At 34.7% G+C, this 19,286-nt stretch overlaps 1 protein-coding gene and 1 long non-coding RNA gene across 4 annotated transcripts; one reads left to right on the top strand and one right to left on the bottom strand.

The window, feature by feature from the left end:
* Positions 1 to 463: 463 nt before the first annotated feature.
* Positions 464 to 11,007, bottom strand: LOC103859522. 3 transcript variants are annotated; one of them, XR_004455987.1, is made up of 4 exons: positions 7,289 to 11,007; positions 6,981 to 7,198; positions 6,040 to 6,595; positions 464 to 5,486 (listed from the first exon to the last, which is right to left on the bottom strand). It is a non-coding gene; the product is annotated as an uncharacterized LOC103859522 (long non-coding RNA). The 3 variants fall into 3 exon arrangements; XR_004455986.1 differs by having other exon boundaries at positions 464 to 6,595; positions 7,289 to 7,950; positions 7,981 to 11,007; XR_631252.3 differs by having other exon boundaries at positions 464 to 6,595.
* Positions 11,008 to 11,258: 251 nt separating this feature from the next.
* Positions 11,259 to 19,114, top strand: LOC103859521 (MAP3K epsilon protein kinase 1). Its single transcript, XM_009137062.3, has 24 exons — positions 11,259 to 11,511; positions 11,651 to 11,785; positions 11,900 to 11,920; positions 12,296 to 12,369; positions 12,458 to 12,548; positions 12,615 to 12,698; positions 12,817 to 12,918; positions 13,070 to 13,201; positions 13,369 to 13,440; positions 13,527 to 13,630; positions 13,745 to 13,844; positions 13,958 to 14,323; positions 14,744 to 15,076; positions 15,157 to 15,201; positions 15,338 to 15,517; positions 15,614 to 15,697; positions 15,874 to 15,971; positions 16,056 to 16,139; positions 16,451 to 17,154; positions 17,240 to 17,619; positions 17,723 to 17,857; positions 17,967 to 18,376; positions 18,466 to 18,580; positions 18,666 to 19,114. Exons 1-24 carry the CDS (start codon positions 11,452 to 11,454, stop codon positions 18,840 to 18,842), a joined length of 4,086 nt encoding a protein of 1,361 aa, XP_009135310.1. The 5' UTR covers positions 11,259 to 11,451; the 3' UTR covers positions 18,843 to 19,114.
* Positions 19,115 to 19,286: the final 172 nt, after the last annotated feature.

The following is a 19,286-nucleotide window of genomic DNA, read 5'->3' as shown; positions in this document are numbered from 1 at the left end:
CACGTACGCTTCGGTGCACCGTCTCATAGACTCGTACTCTAATATTGCTCACCATTTCCCGAGAGAGTACGGTCACTTTTTGATTTGTTGACCTTTGCTGGATTTATAGTCAGAGTTGACTGATTCATTCCAAAAACTTGTCTACAGTCTCTACTTGCTCTTCTGTCACAGCGTGTGGACTGGATATTACAAATATTTGGGTTTGAAAAACGTCACCGGTAAAAGTTGAATCCGATAATGAAATTTTTTTCAGTATTCAAGGAAACTTTAAGTGCTAACTAGACTATGACCCAACGTCTAATGTCTATAATAATTAATTGAAAATTTATGCGGTTTAAACTTTTACAAACTATAATAATATACTAAATATATCTACTATAATAGACTATAAATCTCATGATTAATAAATACTACTCTCTGCTTTAAATTAAGGATCATTGTATAATAATAAAGTTTTTGTTACAAAATAAATTTTATTTTTGACTTCAATGCAATATTTTACATTAATTTATCTCTTTTACTTCTAATTAAATTTTATCATTTTAAAATATGATAAAATTTAATAACTAAAGATGACAAAACTAAACATGTAACTATTTATAGTATGTGCAAAGACTTTAAACGATATTTAATTTTAAATGGAGGAAATGAACGGTTCCAACATATATGATGTTTTTAACATATGCACAACAGTGAAGAAAATTATTTTTTGTCTAAAATATCATTAAAAATAAAATAAACTATCCAGAAAATTACATAATAATGAATAAAATACTATTGGTTACACGGTTTTTAATAAAATTAAAAGTTACCTAAAAATAAATACATCTTACATATTGAAACATCAAAAACTGTATAAGACATCATACATTAAAATGAAAGGAGTATTATTTTATAAGATTTTACAATATATATACTATTTTAGCTATCATAATTAATAAAAAAAAATTATATTAATTATTATTATATTTATAGATAATCAAGACCAAGGAGTAATTAAAAAAAAAGGATTTGTTGTGAACTTTACATGCATGGATACCATTTAATATACTCAACCATCTATGTACAACTTATATGGAGTACTATAATAATTGATCATAAATACTAGATTTTTATGATTTGATTGCTTTTAATATGTTATGTTTGTGTTTATATATGGTACAAGATATATATAAATGAAAATATATACATTGATTATATATGCAGATACGATTTTAAAATGACCATGTTCGAGGGAAGAACATTAAATTGCTTGTTTTTTTGTAGTGAAAACATATTATTTTATACATATGCAAATAAAATATAAATTAATTATACATATATAAGTTATTTAGATATTGATGTGTTTTATGTTAGAAAGTCATAACTGTAATTTCTTAAGTCAGTTGACATATTCTACCTTATAGATTTAACCGTACACTTTAGATCGAGTCACTTTAGTCCAATACTCCTTCAGTTTCAAAATGTTACATATTTTAATTTTTTACACATTTTAATAAAACACATTAAATTTGCATAATTTTTTGTGATTATTTTTTCCATAATTTTAAGCCAATAAAAACCTAATAAGTGCAATTAAGTTTTTTAAAGTTTGCAATTAGTTAATAAAACATGCATTAAAAATATAAAAACTAATTTTTTTTCTTCTAAAATATGTAACATTTTGAAACGAATGGAATAATAAATTCTCGTTAGGAAAATAAAAAACAAATGTTTGAATCAGTAAACGTGTAAAATTACGCAATCGGATTTTATTTGGTTGAGATGTTCTTGTTTAACTGACTCTTTCAAAACTAGTAGACCAACTTTGCAGTTATGATTTTACCTTACACCTTCATAAATGTCAATATGTTATTTTCTTTATTTTGTTAGAGACATCTCGCTAGTTAAATTAAGGTGTAAGCTGCAAAGTTCGTCTACTAGTTTTGAAAGAGTCAGTTAAACAAGAACATCTCTACCAAATAAATACGATGTCGTAATTTTACACGTTTACTGGTTCAAACATTTGATTTTTATTTTCTTAACGAGAATTTAATATTGGACTAAGTGAAAACTAACCAAATTAATTAAATAAGTAAATATCAAACTATCTATTATTGTGTTGAGGTGGTAGAACATATATAATACATATAAGACAAAGTCATTATTGTCATCCATCGACACCATCAGTTACATCATGGATATCAATTTCAATATAGGACCCGAACTTATATATGGTTATGTCCTAATTAATGAAATGTTCCACTAGGTCATACAGTTTTTTATTTGTTATTCATATTTAGTTCATCTACTTTTGCAGATATATGTGATATCAAGATTATAAGATACTGTCTTTTGCCATATATATATAGTTTTTTTCTTCCATATATAGTTTTGATATGTGCATGTGTATCATCTGGAGGCCCAACTTTATAAGGTTAGTTCATCTACTTTTGAAGCTTGGTCTAACGGCCTTATACTTATACTGTATTAGTCAAACGTATGTGGCCAAACAGTAAAAAAAATACTACTATTATTTTTAACCAATAAAATTACACAAATTTACTGACATTATAGATACAAAAAAATAAGTATATTACTCACAAAATAATAGAAACAAAAACTAGTTCTAAGCTAGAGAATCATTATACAAATCATGAGATTTTAAGGTCTCAGTCAAAAGGAAAGATGACAATATCCAGACTTTTTTAGCATTTTGATGGTTGGTCAATCTCTTGATGTCACAACTTGAACCGCAAGCTTATAGCATTAAGAAAAGTAATCACAAAGCAAGTTTAAATAATATGAAGTCAAAACACTATAAATGTTTATCCAAGAAAATTACAGTCATTCTATTGGCAGGGCCGGCTTAAGGCTAAGTAGTGCCTCTGGGCAAAAATAATTTTTAGGCCTCTTAATTAATTAATTTTGATATTATAATTAAAATATTTTTAAAAATAATATTAATTTTTTAAAGCAAAGTAACTAAATTTTTATTTTTTGTTTTCAACTTTTAAATTTTTAAAACTTAGATTTCTATGTCAGCGAAATATTATCAAAATTTTACACTAAAGTATCAAAATTAAAAATCTGGGCCCTTATTATAAAAATAAAATAAAATATATGGAGCCCTTAGATGGGTTCTGGGTGGGTACACTATTTTCCATGCCCATTAAGCCGGCCATGTCTATTGGCAGAGCCGGTCCTGAAATTTACGGGGCCCTATTCAAAACATATTTATTAACTATCTAATATTTTTATAAATTTTAAAAATATTTATTTTATAAATTCATATTTTTTTAGTATACCATTTATTTATATCTAAGTTATAATATAAAATTCATGTAATATATTTTTATCATTTTTATAAACTAAAAAAAATATTTACTTTTTATTTTAGAGTTGGTATTTATATTTATTATACCTTAAATACAACTTAACTAAGCAAACACTAACATTATTATTAATATCATTTTGTTTGTTAGTGTGTATAGACCATGAGTATTTAATTAAATAAGCTTAATTGCAATCCCAAAATGTGAGTAGATGCTGTCCATTCCCTTTATGAAGGGTTATAGAGATTATAGACATTAAGTTTGTTTGTTGATTAGTGTGCGTTAATATCTACGAACACATTTATCTTTCACTCTTTTTCATTTTTCCTTTTTCCTATTTTTTTAAGATTTTCACATATACACATGATTTTTTTGAATTCCAAAAAAAAAATACACATGAATTTTTTAAAAGTGGGATCCCTCGAAGGTGGGGCCGTTCAAAAATTTCATAACAATGCCCACATGTCCAGCTCTGTCTATTGGAAAGGAAAGATCAATAAAAGTATTCCCTCTGTTTTTTAAAGATTTATATTTTTAAAAAAAAATTATTTTAAAAAGATATATTTTTATATTTTCAATACATTAATTAATGAAAAATTGTATTTTTTAAAAAATACAATTATGTTTAATAAAATCTCATTGGTTAAAAATTATTAGAAATAGTTAATTAAGAAAAATAATGTATTAAAAAATATAATCTTAAATATTTTTTTAATAAGTGTTAAAAACTATAACATGAATCTTTTATGAACGGAAGGAATACTATTCAGAAAAAAAGATGATTTAATTAGAAGAGAAAGTGAAAAATTGAAAGGAACGCTGATCTTCTGAACTATTAAATTTACATGGACGAGTGTCCCTTTTTGAGCAACGAAAAAAACAAATCCACAAAGACATCAAGAACTTGGTGCTAGTTGTGGTGATGATCACTAGCTAGACCAATCACGTAGTTATTTATACTACTAAAATTCAAATTGTACACATAATTATATAATTATAAGATAATCATGATTTTAAATTATTGAGACATCTTAGTTAGAATAGGTGCGACCATATGCACAATCCATGCCTTTCAGTTGAAAAATCACAAGGTGATCAGATCTAGAAGGAGAACATATACATCCAAAATTAATTAAGAGGCTTAATTTGTTTAAAGACCGCATAAACACAAATACTACAGCTAATCGATGTTAATCATGCAGATATGTAAACATGTTTAGTAGTTGTACCAGTTTAATATTGAGATTATGATCTGGTTTAGCCTTTAAGGCAAATAATTATACGGGTCCATAAAGTTGCTTTTTCCAATATATCACTAAAGATTATAGTAGTTGGTTACTAACTTACTAAACACTAAATATGTTATAATACACATGTTTTAAGTTTTGACGTTCTTTTGATAAAGAAGTAACACTTCATCACAATAAACAAAATGGATGAACTAATTGTTCTATATGAAAAACGCAAATGTAAGCATAGAATAATTTAAGTTGTAGCAAACGCACATGTAAAAAGAAAAACTACATCATCAGCTTCTTTAGAACTAACTAGCCAAAGCTGAATCAATATTGATATGTCGTCATTTTCCGTTAATTACACCAGCTATCCACTAAGTATACATGATTACCCTAAAATGCCAAACGATCTCTAACCATTTGACCACAGGAGCTTCATCACAATAATGCAAAACCGTTGGACTGAAACAATTCGAGACTGATTAAAAATAAAATAAGAATATAATGTATATAAGAGTAAAGAATGATACTCACGAGAGAGAAACCAATTGATCAATGATCAGTACACTAAATCTTGACCATGTGCTTGCATTTGTAAGTTAACAAAATCATTTTTCGAAATCAGAAATGTATAATAACTAAATGAATAAACCCAAACAACGATTTTAAGTCAAAAGCCATAGGAAAACTACAATTAAGAGTCACAGAGCATAATGCTGCAAAGCTGGCTTGCACAACAACAACCCCAAGATAGAGTCATAGATGCAATGCCATTAGGATCTTTATTATCAATACATTTCACTTATTATATGTGATTCTTGTGTTGAGTCCCCATGTGGAGACTTTTCATTGGTTCATCACAAGTTCGAGAAAGTTTCAAAATCATGTAAACCATTTCTGGTATTCCATAGCTCACCTGTCATCGTCCCCTACTCACCTGTCACCCAAACGAAATCAAGCAATTCAGATGCATTGATATCTCATGCTCACCTACCATTCCCTTCTAAATCTTGATTCTAGAACCAATAAAAGCAAGATTACTCTGAATTCTGCATGTGATTTTATAAATCTGAAATATCCATGATTACAAGTAAACAAAATAAACCAATATGGGTTTTGTATAAATATGATTTATAAATTAAAATGTTTAAAGGAGGATATAGCTTTGAATATAATAACACACTTAGTTATGATTCCTACTTATCGTGAAATGTACAGAGACAAGTACAACTAGATGTACTTGGACTTGGAGTCATTGAAAATATGAATGACATGAATTTGAACAGGTTTGGGAGACTAAATACAGCAACGAGGTACTACCGAAAATAAAATATATCCCCGGAATTATTTGGGTTGATTAATGAGTCACTATTGAAGCCACGTGTGCATTGTGTTAAGTTTTTGAGACAACGTTTGCAAGATAAGGCTTAACTAGGCAGACTATTAGCTAGATATAACAATACTCATTTGGCAATTGGCACAATACTCACCTTCATTCGCAAAATGAACACCTTCAACTGTGCTGCTTGTGGGGTATACAAGGAGAAGATGAATATGTACGGATGTTTGCAATGCAATTTCTTTGTTCACAGAAACTATATCTATTTACCAAAGGTCATGAAGCTCACCAGTCACCGACATCGCTTGTTTCAAACTTTTCAAGTTCTTGATTTTAAGAACTGCCGAATATGTGATAAACCGGTTGTTTATGAATGTGGAGGATATATTTGTATGGACAAGTCGTGTGATTATAAACTACATTCATATTGTGCAACACGTACGTAAAGAGATTTGGGATGGCAAATATATGGAACGAGAACCTGAAGGAATTAATAATTCTGAAGATATTGAGTCGTCACCATTGGTGGAGGTAGATGACCTGATGGGACTTTGCGTCAATAATGAAGTGGACGATGGACGAGTATGTCAAGCATGCATCCTTCTCATTGACTTGGGTTGTAAAGAATGTGATTTTGCACTCCATGACAGTTGTGCAAGTCTTCCTCGGAAGATGGAGAACACTCGCTCCACCGCCATCCGCTAACCCTAGAGGTAAACATGATGAAAATCAAAGACGGGTTCCTCAGTTGTTCTAAATGTGGACGTGAATCATGTGGTTTCATGTATCGGTGCGCTACCAAGAAGAATGTGACTTTAAAATGTATACAAAGTGTTCTTCCCTTTCTGATCCATTGAACAATGGAGCACACAAACACCCTCTCACTCTATTAGACAGCGAGGAAAATGTTTCAAATGCAGCTTCCATTTGAAATCAAAAAGTGCAACTCCGGTGTTGATAAAATGCAAGTTTGACACTCATCCACTTACCGTACATTATTCTCAGTTATTCCCAAGGACAAGGTGGGCGTTGAATTAGAATCTTAGGCTCCCGATGCAAAAGATGTGATGAGTTAGAATCTGCAACACATACCTTTTTCCACTGCCAGTTTGCTAAAGAAGTCTGGAATTGTATCCCATTCAAACGAGCAGTTCACCTAGCTGCAGGGACACAATTTACGGAAGCAGTCGTCAGATTCAAACAGGCGACCTGTCTACCACCAACAGGAATCACGAGCACAATGCTTCCTTGGATATGTTGGGCAATCTGGAAGGCACGCAACCACCTGGTCTTCGAAGATAAAACTACTTCTGCAATAGAGACGGCATCAAAGGGAATAAGGTTAGCAAGGGAGTGGCAGGACGCTCAAATCCAAACCAAGCAGAGCACTAGATCCAAACCTCAGACGATCAAAAACCGAACTCAAACGACGGGAGAATCCTCTGTAGTGACATGTAGAACAGATGCGGCATGGAATACTCAATCGATGAGGGCTGGTTTGGCGTGGATATTCACGGACTCGACGGGATCGCGGATCAATCAAGGAACTACAACAAAGGATCAGATCAGCTCGCCCCTCATCGCCGAAGCTTTGGCTCTCCGATCGGCTCTACTCTCCGCAGAGACTCTTGGGTTTAGAAAGCTCAGATGTTTCTCTGACAACTCAACGCTCATCCGAGCTATTAACACCATCAAGGATATCAAAACCATCTCCTCTGCTTTTGTCGGTATCACTTTTAGTTTCTTCTCTAGGTCGATGAATGTTGATGCTGATGGCTTGGCAAAACAGTCTCTCTCTTCATCCTTGTATTTGGACCCTTTCATGGGCTAACTCTGGGCCTGAGGCCTTTCTTTATTTAATTAATGAAGTATGTGTCACAAAAAAAAAAAAAAAAGGTGGGCGTTGAATTATAAAGTATGTGAAGTAATAATAAACTACCAGGAATGTATCCAACAGGATTTGTCGGCCGATATATCACAGATGTCAATGTATCAGCCAAGACAAACTGGTTTTCAAGAATAAGAGAGACGATGTGTCTTTTTGTTCTATCAAATGTATTACCTCTTAGTTTACAAAAAAAAAATGTATTACCTCTTCATCGAAAACCCTATCTGCCATGAAAAACTGATTCTCAAAAAATACTCTCTCTTTATGTTCTATCAACTTTATTATTACCTCTCTATCCAAAACCCATTTGAAATATCTAGACCAAGCCTCTGGGATGTTTTGATTGCTTGGGAAAAATCAGATAACGTTAATTATTCTCCTAGTCCTTGTGTATAAAGTTCGTGTCTTGTTGACTAGCAGAAAATTTACATATTGACATAAATAAAATCTATCTTTTCTTCCAAATTTCATTTCTAATTAACCATAAGCATTGACCCAAAAAAAAACATAAGCTAGCCATGGTGTATTAGTAAGTTCTCTCTTCTGGCATGCATGTCCCTCTCATGGTGTATAAAAAATTAACAACCAATTAAGTCCTTAAATCATGAGGAAGCATATCTACAGGTACGAGGAATGCTCTTTTTGAACAGATTTCAAGTTAAATTTGTTATAAAAATTAACAACCAATTAATTTACTTTTATTGCAAGCAATCTTAAAGCCAATGATACCATCTTCACACAAGGTTGAATTCTATATAAATATAATGAATGTCGTTGTCTATAAATAAAGGTTCAAGTTACTTAATAATAAAAAAACGAACCCTTATGGAAGACCTCAAAATCATTTTTCATCATCAACACCTTTTTGAAACGTCTCGTCCACCACAAAATTATATTTCTTATCGTTCTGTTAAAAAATGCATTATTTGTGAAAAAAACGTGTTCCAATTGGGTCTACGCATGTTCATTGTTGTGTTTGTGATTTTCGATTTCACATAGGATGTTCGACCATATCATTGGAGTCCAATCAGACAAAAAATCGTCCAGAGACACATAACCATACGCTAAACCTAGAAGTGAACTTCATGAACATCAAAGAAGGGTTCTTCTGTTGTTCTAAATGTGGACGAGCGTCATGTGGCTTCATGTATCGGTGCTACGAAAAAGATTGTGTTTACAATGGATGCAAGGTGTGCTTCCCTTTCTGATCCATTGTACAATAGAGCGCACGAACACCCTCTCCATCTAACAGACAGTGGTGCATGTTGTAAGCAATGCGACTTCACTTTGAAACCGAAGCGCGCAACTCTGCCGGTATTGGTAAAGTACAAATATGACCCTCATCCCCTTACCCTAGGTTTTGCTGAATCAATCATGCATGTGGTCAGGGTTGAGTTGTATAATATGTGAAATAACAATAGAAGATGACTACCCGTATTGCATGGGTCTCTACCCGAGTGACCAGGATCTCTATGGATGCACCGAATGCAAAACCGTTATATGTGTTGAATGCGCAATAGGTAAATACCCATATCTGAAACCTGGCATTACGATCAATAAGAGGGTTTTGAGATTGAGACTGCATCCAATAGCAGTCTTTCTCGGCCGATATATCTTGCATGTCACAACATCTGCAGAGACAAACTGGTTTTCAAGTATAAGAGAGATGCTTTCTTTTTCTGTTCTATCAAGTGTATTATATCTTCATCTAAAACCTTATCTGCCAAGACAAGCTGATTCTCAAGAATCCTCTCTCTTTCTGTATTATTACGCTTGGGAAAAATCAGGTAACGTTGATAAATCTCCTAGTGCCTTGTGTATGTACAAAAATGTATATTATTTCTTGAGTTTTTCTTGGGTTCACCCCCTAAGGTGAAACTACCATCCAATTATAATTCGTCACGTCGTAATAAGTTTCTGAAAAAAAAATAAAAAAAATAATTAATTTTTATAGACAAAAAAAAAAAGCAAAAAAGGAAAAAGTTGTTAACGCCGTCGTAACCCTATTCCTCTGTTGAGCTTCTCCTGGCGACGTTGTTTCTTCTGATTCATCTGTATAATAAGTTTTTGAGTTCTTAGATATTGTTTAATCACCCAAATTCTCAATAACTAATGAATTCTGCAAAGATGTTTTCGATTTCACATATTATGATTTCTTTTTGGTATGTAGGTTGAAACATTCGCCCAATTTGGTGTGGTTCTCCCTTCCCCACGACAAACTGTCTTTCTTTTGCTTATCTCTTTTATACAGAGCATTTTAATTATTGACCGTTGTGAATAAATGTCATCGAAGTTGCAGTAAACTTTCTGTTGTGTGAATCAGCTTTCTTCCTTCAGTTTATATATTAAAGTTGCAGCAAACGTTCTGTTCTGTGAATCAGCTTTCTGTTGGACTTCTTCTCACACCACCCTGAGAGTCTTTACATGTTTTCATTCCTCTTTGATGATCTCGGTATCCCACAGGACTACAAAGACTCATCACTCTGTTTCTGTTTTTTTGTTCTCTAGGTTTATATAGTTCATAATATAGAAAGAGAGACATGAAGATGAGCTTTCACCTGTGGAGATCTTTGTTTAAACGTAAACCCACCCACAGACTTGTTCGAGATGACATTCTAGGAAGGAGAAACCGTAAGAAATTTCAGAATCTCATGTTACAATGGTTAACTTACGACTGAAACACCCTCTCTGGGATTAGTTACTTTTAGCTCTTCTTTGTTTTTAATTTTTTGGCAGAGGATAGCTAGTTGGTTTTAACCTTTTGTAATTTGCAAACATTCTCATTCTGTAATGAATCGCATATCTGTCTTATTAGCAGGGAACACAAACGCGCTGATCCTCTCCATCTACCATCTTCCCTTCTTTGCACTGTTAGCTCTCATTGTCTCACACTGCTACTACAACTGTAACAACTTCAGCCCTGGCCGCGTTTTGTAGAACGTGGACGAACACACGGTTTTGGATTAATCGGAGAAGTGAACTTTAACCACCTTGATTTTAAAGTAATTTATCAACAATGACATAAACAAATGAAAGAAAGATTAAATATTTGGAACGATTTTTAAAAATGATAAAAAAATACTTCATCCATTATAAAAAGATCCATGTTTTCAAAAAAATTATTTTTTCTATTTCATTGTATTAACTAATAGTAAATTGTAAACGTAAAAAAAAATTGTAAACTCAAAAAAACATAATAGATGTGTTTATTAAAATTTTATGGGCTAAAAATTATAGAAAACAATTAACTAAAAAGTAATATAATGGTAATCAAAACTTAATATCTTTTTTTTTTGTAAAAATGTTAATTTTTTTTTTTTTTTGAAACAGAGAGTATTCAGTGATTAGAGATATTGTAAGCAATTAGAGAAATAGTGGGGTCAATTCGTACAGAATGAAAACATTATGGACTTCATAAGAAATAAGAGACTGTTGTTAAGGTTAGTCAACAGTCAACAGTGTGTGTATCTCTTTCCTTTTTTATGTTCTTCTTCTGACCATTTTTGCTTTTATTTATTTTATTAAATCACAAATATTTAAGAGCTGGCATCTGAACCTCTCTCTCTCTCTCAATCAAAATCTCGTCTTTCGATTCCTTCAATTCCCTCAAAAACCGAAACCCTAATTCTCATCTCATTGGATCGGGTATCTTTTGAGGATCAGTCGTGGGAGAGGATGGCTCGGCAAATGACGTCATCTCAGTTCCACAAATCAAAGACTCTCGACAATAAATACGTAAGCTTTCGTTTCTGGGTTTTGAAGTTTGATGATAGATAGCTCAGCTTTTGGGTTTTTTTTAGCTCTAACAATTCGAAATTGGTTCAAAGATGAAACCTTTTTGATGAAAAGGTTGAAACTTTTTTGATGGGTTTAGATGCTGGGAGATGAAATTGGGAAAGGAGCTTATGGAAGAGTGTATAAAGGATTGGACTTGGAGAATGGAGACTTTGTGGCTATTAAACAAGTCTCTTTGGAGAATATTGTTCAAGAGGATCTCAACACTATCATGGTTTTGTTGCTTTCACCTATCCATCTTTGTTTTGTTTTGTTTTGTCTTAGTGTATTCTTGCTAACTGACTTGGATCCTTTTGGTGTTACATGTGGGTGATTGCGTATTCACCAGCAAGAGATTGATTTGTTGAAGGTAGCTTCTTTCTTCTGTATTATAATTTTTTTCATTGGCTAGGCATGTAGTAAAGCTAACTTGTTTACAAAGTTGGGATCTTCTGTGAACTTACATCAAAATTAACCACCTTCTGAATTTGGCTTTTTTTCCTTCATTAATGCTGTTGCTGCTAAAGATGCATCCGTCTTGGAAGATAGTATTCCACAATCAATCTTCCATTTCAAATTCTTTAGTCTTAACTTTGACTAGGCTTGTATAAAGTTGGGATCTTGATGTTAAAGTATTTGTGAATTTACATCAAATTAACCACCTTCTGAATTTGGCATTTTTCCTTCATTAATGGTTATGCTGCTAAAGATGTAGTCTTTCTTCTAATACGATGTTTCATTGCAGAACTTGAACCATAAGAACATTGTCAAGTACCTTGGGTCTTCAAAGACAAAGACTCACCTTCACATTATTCTGGAGTAAGTAGTTTTTTTTTTTGTGTGTGTTTATGTTGGTTCTCGCTGAACTATGGTCTGGAAACTCAAGGTTTAAAAATGTGTGTTGCAGGTACGTTGAGAATGGCTCTCTTGCAAACATCATTAAACCAAATAAATTTGGACCTTTTCCTGAATCGTTGGTGGCTGTTTACATTGCTCAGGTCTATATATATAATCTGGTTGAGTTAGGTTTCTTTATGCGTTTGTGTACTCACGAGTGAATACAGGTCTTGGAAGGTTTGGTATATCTGCATGAGCAGGGTGTCATACACCGTGACATCAAGGGTGCAAATATCCTGACGACAAAAGAGGTGTGTTTTTGTACCGTATGGATTGTGTTAGTTATTAGATCAGCTGTATTCTCGGATGCATAAGATTCTTCTAGGCTTTTCTTCCTTAGATATATACTTTAACTCTTTCATACTTCAGGGTCTTGTGAAGCTTGCTGACTTTGGAGTTGCCACTAAACTAAACGAGGCTGATGTGAACACTCACTCAGTGGTTGGAACTCCTTACTGGATGGCTCCTGAGGTACACTATTCTTCATCACCATATTCGGATCCATATTTTGTAGTAAAATTTTGAAAGTATGCTTTGTTATTGTTTTTGCGGATGCATATTGTTTTCCTAATTTGCAAAATTTTTACCTGATTATGTGTGGATTACCCAACTTCTGTTTCAGGTTATTGAAATGTCTGGAGTCTGTGCTGCTTCTGACATTTGGAGTGTTGGGTGCACTGTTATCGAACTTCTTACATGTGTGCCCCCTTACTATGATCTGCAACCCATGCCAGCCCTCTTTCGTATTGTTCAGGTTTGGCAACATTTAATGAGTTACATGTGTGCCCCCTTAATCAATAGAATTTAGGTCTCTTCCTGGCACTTTTTCTTTGTGCTTTCTTGCTGTTAATAACTTCTTTCCTTAAAAAGCTGTTGGCCAACAAGTGACGAACTAATTTCCTTTTTCTGGTTCAATGTTAGGATGATAACCCTCCTATTCCGGATAGTCTTTCACCAGATATTACAGACTTCCTACGACAGTGCTTCAAGAAGGTATAGTTTAATGCAACAATGTTTAATCATTTCTGATTTACTTAATATCTAGTATGTACATCTGATTTGTATCTTGCATATTACAGGATTCCAGGCAGAGGCCTGATGCAAAGACATTGCTCTCTCACCCTTGGATACGGTTCTCTAGACGAGCATTGCAGTCTTCACTTCGGCATAGTGGAACCATAAAGTTAGAACTTTTCTTTTTCAGAGAATATTTCAAAACATATCATCTTTGTCATCTTGGGGAACGCACTAGTGTTAGTTGCTTCCGCTGGAAATGAATTTCTTTGATCCTTTGCAGATATATGAAGGAAGCTGCTACAAGCTCAGAGAAAGATGCTGAAGGTAGTGAAGAAGTAACTGAAAGCCTTTCAGAAGAAAAAGCTGGGATGTCAAAATCTGTAAGATTTCTCAACTCTATCTTACCATCAGTCATTCTCCGGAAGATTCAATTAAAGAATTTTAGAGATGAACTTTGTTAAGGTTACTGATCTGGTGCTTTTTCTTTGTCCAGGACTCGAAAAGTAAATTAGGGGTGGCGAGTTTTAGGTCTGAGAAAGATCCATCTTCATCCAGTGATCTTGGAGAAGAAGGAGCGGATAATTCAGAAGCTGATTTAAGTTCAGATCAAGTTCCTACGCTGTCTATGCATGAGAAACCTTCTCTTCAAAGTTCTTCGGATGTAAAGGGGAGCTCTGAAGATGAATCAGAGTTTCATGGGAAATCTGAACATGATGATATACCTGAGAATCCTGAGACGGAATCTTCTAAAAATGGAAAGAATACTTTAGAAAAGCAGGTTGGAAAAGAATCTTCCATCCACGTGGACCAGCCATCACATAGTGTTGGCCAAAAAGGTGAAGATCGTAGGCTTCGAAAGGTTAGTTGTGTTGTTACCTAATTATTTTCCTATACCTTTCTTAGATAATATGGTCAAGCACGAGGGAGTATACTGTGTTTTGAGTTGATTGATAAGCTCCTCGTTCTTTACTGATAAAAAAACAAAACAGTTTGCTGGGCTTATAGTCATGTACTGTGTTTTATACCTTTTTTGACAAACTCTACATTCTTATGCATAGAGGCTTCTATAGTGAGACAGGTTTTGTTTGTTGTTGAGCCTTTTTTTCTTTACAAGATTATGATCTTAGTGCAGTAACTATCCTTACTTGATGAATGGGGTGCTCAGTCTAAATGCTCTATGTGAAGAATATATGTTTAGGTTGTTGATAGCTTCCTTGTACAGAGTTGAAGACTTGCAATCTGACTAAATATGTTTTGCTGTGTTATTTCTATCTTAAAGGCTGTGAGGACTCCGTCTAGTGTTGGTGGGAATGAACTGACTAGATTTAGTGATCCTCCTGGTGATGCTTCTTTGCATGATTTGTTTCAACCACTGGATAAAGTTCCGGAGGGAAAACCAAACGAGGCCTCGACATCAGCGCCTACATCGAATGTCATCCAGGGTGATTCTCCTGTCGCAGATGGTGGAAAGAATGATCTGGCAACAAAACTGAGGGCTACAATTGCTCAGAAGCAAATGGAGGGCGAAACAGGTCAATCAAATGATGGCGGTGACCTTTTCCGCTTAATGATGGGTGTTTTGAAAGATGATGTTATTGACATTGATGGCTTGGTATGTTCTGTCTCAAGAATGCAGATTTAATCATTCAAGTAGTAATATACTGCTAACATATTTTCTATCTTGTTTCGCAGGTATTTGATGAAAAAGTCCCCGCAGAGAATCTATTTCCTCTGCAGGTACACGTCATTCTCTGAGTATGATATTTTTAAAAATTAAGTGTTGGAGAAAAGCCATTGCTTCTTAACTCCGTTTAAGTTGTTTCAATTTATTAGTGACTTCAAATCCTAGTATTTATCGGTTAAGTTTTTGTAGGCAGTAGAGTTCACCAGATTAGTGAGCTCCTTAAGGCCAGATGAATCAGAAGATGCAATAGTCTCTTCTTGTCAGAAACTTGTTGTCATGTTTCGTCAGAGACCTGAACAGAAGGCAGTGTTTGTGACACAGCATGGTTTCCTCCCTCTAATGGATCTACTCGATATTCCTAAACCTCGAGTATGTTTATTTTTGTTCTCCTTCATCATTAGTAGTCCTCAGCTCGATGTGATTACTGACTAGCTTATGTTTATGAATCTTATATGGTGTTTTCAGGTAACATGTTCTGTGCTGCAGCTGGTTAACGAAATTATCAAAGATAACACAGACTTCCAGGAAAATGCTTCTCTTGTTGGTCTCGTAAGTTTAACCTTCCATTTACTTGCTAACTTGGTGAATTTGGGTAGAGTTGACCAATTTATTTATTACATCACTTAAGTTTTCATAGTGTTCTCAAATAGCCAAATCTGATTTTTTATTTGTTGTCGCAAAAAAAAAAATCCCATGAAAATTGATTGTTCCAAGTGATATGGCAGATTCCTTTGGTAATGAGTTTTGCTGGTCCTGAGAGGGAACGTTCTCGAGAAATTCGCAAGGAAGCAGCTTACTTTTTGCAGCAGCTTTGTCAATCAAGGTAATAATAGTCATCAAATATTTCTTACTTCGCTTCTTCGTTTTTTCTACAAGTCATAGAGCTGATTTGGTACCTTCTTTACAGCTCATTGACGTTACAAATGTTCATAGCTTGCCGTGGAATACCAATTCTGGTGGGATTTCTTGAACCAGATTATGCCAAATACAGGTGAGTACTGTCTACCATCTTCTTATGATGCTTGACTACTTTCATCGTATTAAATGCATATATTAATGCGAGATCTATTGATTATTTCATCATAAGGACTTGGAATGTTTCCTTACTTGGGTATGCTTTAGGTTTATTACATGTCCGAGTAGCATCTGATTTTGTCTTTGTATCTGTCTTCTGTCTAATTTGTGCTGTGTTCTTAATAGCTGACCAATTTCTTGATGTAGCTCTTTTCTTATAGTTTATTTTAATCCTTTTTCGCTTTTTATGTGCTACTAAATTCTACTGATTTGAGCTTTTCTTTCCAGGGAGATGGTGCACTTAGCTATTGATGGGATGTGGCAAGTATTCAAACTCAAAAAATCCACCCCAAGAAATGACTTCTGCCGCATAGCTGCAAAGAATGGGATTCTCCTTAGGCTAATCAACACACTCTATAGCTTGAATGAGGCAACCCGGCTGGCTTCTATATCAGGGGGCCCATTGAGTGTGGATGGTCTAGCTCCACGACTGCGCTCTGGTCAACTTGACCCTAACAATCCTATATTCAGTCATCATGAGAGCTCACTCGGTGTGATTGACCACCCTGATGCGTTGAAAACTAAGCATGTGGGTGGTGAAGAACCTTCTCATGCTTCAACTTCAAACTCTCAAAGATCAGATATCCATCAACCAGATGGTGATAGGCCTAGATTAAGCAGTGCTGCAGCAGATGGTTCAGGCACAGAACATCATCGGTTATCTCTCTCCGCTAATAGGACATCGACAGATAAGCTTCAGAAGCTGGCGGAGGGTGCCTCTAATGGTTTTCCTGTTGCTCAGCCAGAACAAGTTAGGCCTTTGCTTAGCTTGCTGGAGAAAGAACCTCCTTCAAGACATTATTCTGGTCAATTGGATTATGTTAAGCACATTACTGGCATAGATAGACATGAAAGTCGGTTTCCTCTTCTGCATGGATCAAATGAAAAGAAAAACAACGGAGATCTTGATTTTCTGATGGCTGAATTTGCAGGTAAGATTCATAGTTTTTTTAACTAAGCAAGACTGTTCCTATTGGTAGGCACTTATATGATTTTTTGTTTGTTCCTATTCTTCAGAGGTCTCTGGACGCGGAAAGGAAAATGGAAATCTTGATACTCAGCTTAAGTATCCCAGCAAAACAATGGCAAAGAAGGTTGTTTCTAGTGAAGGAGTCGCTTCTACGTCTGGGATTGCATCTCAAACAGCATCTGGAGTACTGTCAGGCTCTGGTGTTCTAAACGCTAGACCTGGAAGTGCGACATCATCTGGTTTTCTTGCCCATATGGTCTCTACGCAGAGTGCAGATGTTGCAAGGGAATACTTGGAGAAAGTGGCTGATCTGCTTCTTGAATTTGCTCGAGCTGATACAACAGTCAAATCATACATGTGCAGCCAAAGCTTACTCAGTCGTCTTTTCCAGATGTTCAACCGTGTGGAACCTCCTATTCTGCTAAAGGTACTTGAAAACATTATGAAGTTTCATTTTTTTGTTTTATTATAACATTTCTGCCTACAGAATCTTCAGGTTGCATGCTTACACTGCCTTTTGGTTTGTTCAGATACTGGAGTGCACCAATCATTTATCCACTGATCCAAATTGCTTGGAGAATCTTCAGCGTGCAGATGCAATTAAGCATTTGATTCCCAACCTTGAGCTTAAGGAGGGGAATCTTGTTTATCAGATCCATCATGAGGTTACCTCCTTTACTTGCATTTACTCTATCTGTTGGTTACAGCTTGTTGTTCAGTATGCTATTTGAAAGACTGAAGTGTGATTATTAAAACTATCATTGTATATTGTAGGTGCTTAGTGCTCTATTCAACCTATGCAAGATAAACAAGAGGAGGCAGGAACAAGCGGCTGAAAACGGAATCATACCTCACCTGATGCTATTCATCATGTCCGATTCTCCTCTAAAACAATATGCTCTGCCACTTCTGTGTGATATGGCTCATGCATCTCGGAACTCAAGAGAGCAGCTAAGAGCTCACGGTGGTCTGGACGTTTACCTGAGTTTGCTAGATGATGAATACTGGTCCGTGATAGCCTTGGATTCAATCGCTGTTTGCTTGGCGCAAGACAATGACAACAACCACAAGGTGGAACAGGCGTTACTCAAGAACGAGGCAATTCAGAAGTTAGTTAACTTCTTCCAGAGTTGCCCTGAGAGACACTTTGTGCACATACTGGAGCCATTCTTGAAGATTATAACGTATGTATCTCTCCTCTGATAAAGCTAAGTTAGGAGTACACGTGATGTTGCAACTTCTTGAGTCTAATCTTTGTCAATCTTGAATACAGGAAATCATCTCGGATCAACAAGACATTAGCTGTAAATGGATTGACTCCGTTGCTTATTTCAAGGCTAGACCATCAAGATGCGATAGCTAGACTTAATCTCCTGAAACTTATCAAGGTAATGAATCACCATACTATTAGCCTTAATGCTATTGTGCAGGTTAAGTGTATTGAGTGTGTTTGGTTTTGATGCTGTGAAACAGGCTGTGTACGAGCACCACCCAAAGCCAAAGCAGCTGATTGTGGAGAACGACCTCCCTCAGAAACTGCAGAATCTGATAGAAGAACGACGTGATGGACAGCGTTCAGGAGGCCAAGTTCTTGTGAAGCAAATGGCAACATCTCTGCTCAAAGCACTTCACATCAACACAGTCTTGTGAGTCCAAACAAACTCCATTGGGACTGTACATTTACTTCTATTTTCCAAAGAAGGATTCACCCCCAAGTGTGTATATCTTCTTGTTCATTTACCGATTTGTAATTGTTATAGTGGCTCTCAGCAGATTCATTAAGCTATACTTTTGGCTAGGTTTCTTTTGGATTCTCTGAAGTAAAGTTTTACTTGTACCGTACGGTTCCAGTCACTTTTACCGGTTCCGGTCAATGTTTTGATACTTGTACCGTATTAACTGAAAGTTTATTTCTCCAGATAGATTCTAGCTCCTTCGATAATATTATTGAATTTTAGAAACAGATCATTTGCTTTATGTTCATTGCTTCTTGTATAGTATAGTAATTAAAGTTATTGCTTTAAGCTCACTAGCTATTATCAGAATTCTAAGTCCCTGCTTTACAATTGAGTTTAGTTTGTTCAATGACACGCA

The sequence above is a fragment of the Brassica rapa genome, chromosome A03 (assembly GCF_000309985.2).
Source record: "Brassica rapa cultivar Chiifu-401-42 chromosome A03, CAAS_Brap_v3.01, whole genome shotgun sequence".
Taxonomy (NCBI): Eukaryota; Viridiplantae; Streptophyta; class Magnoliopsida; order Brassicales; family Brassicaceae; genus Brassica; species Brassica rapa.
This window is presented reverse-complemented; position numbering and strand designations above follow the sequence as displayed.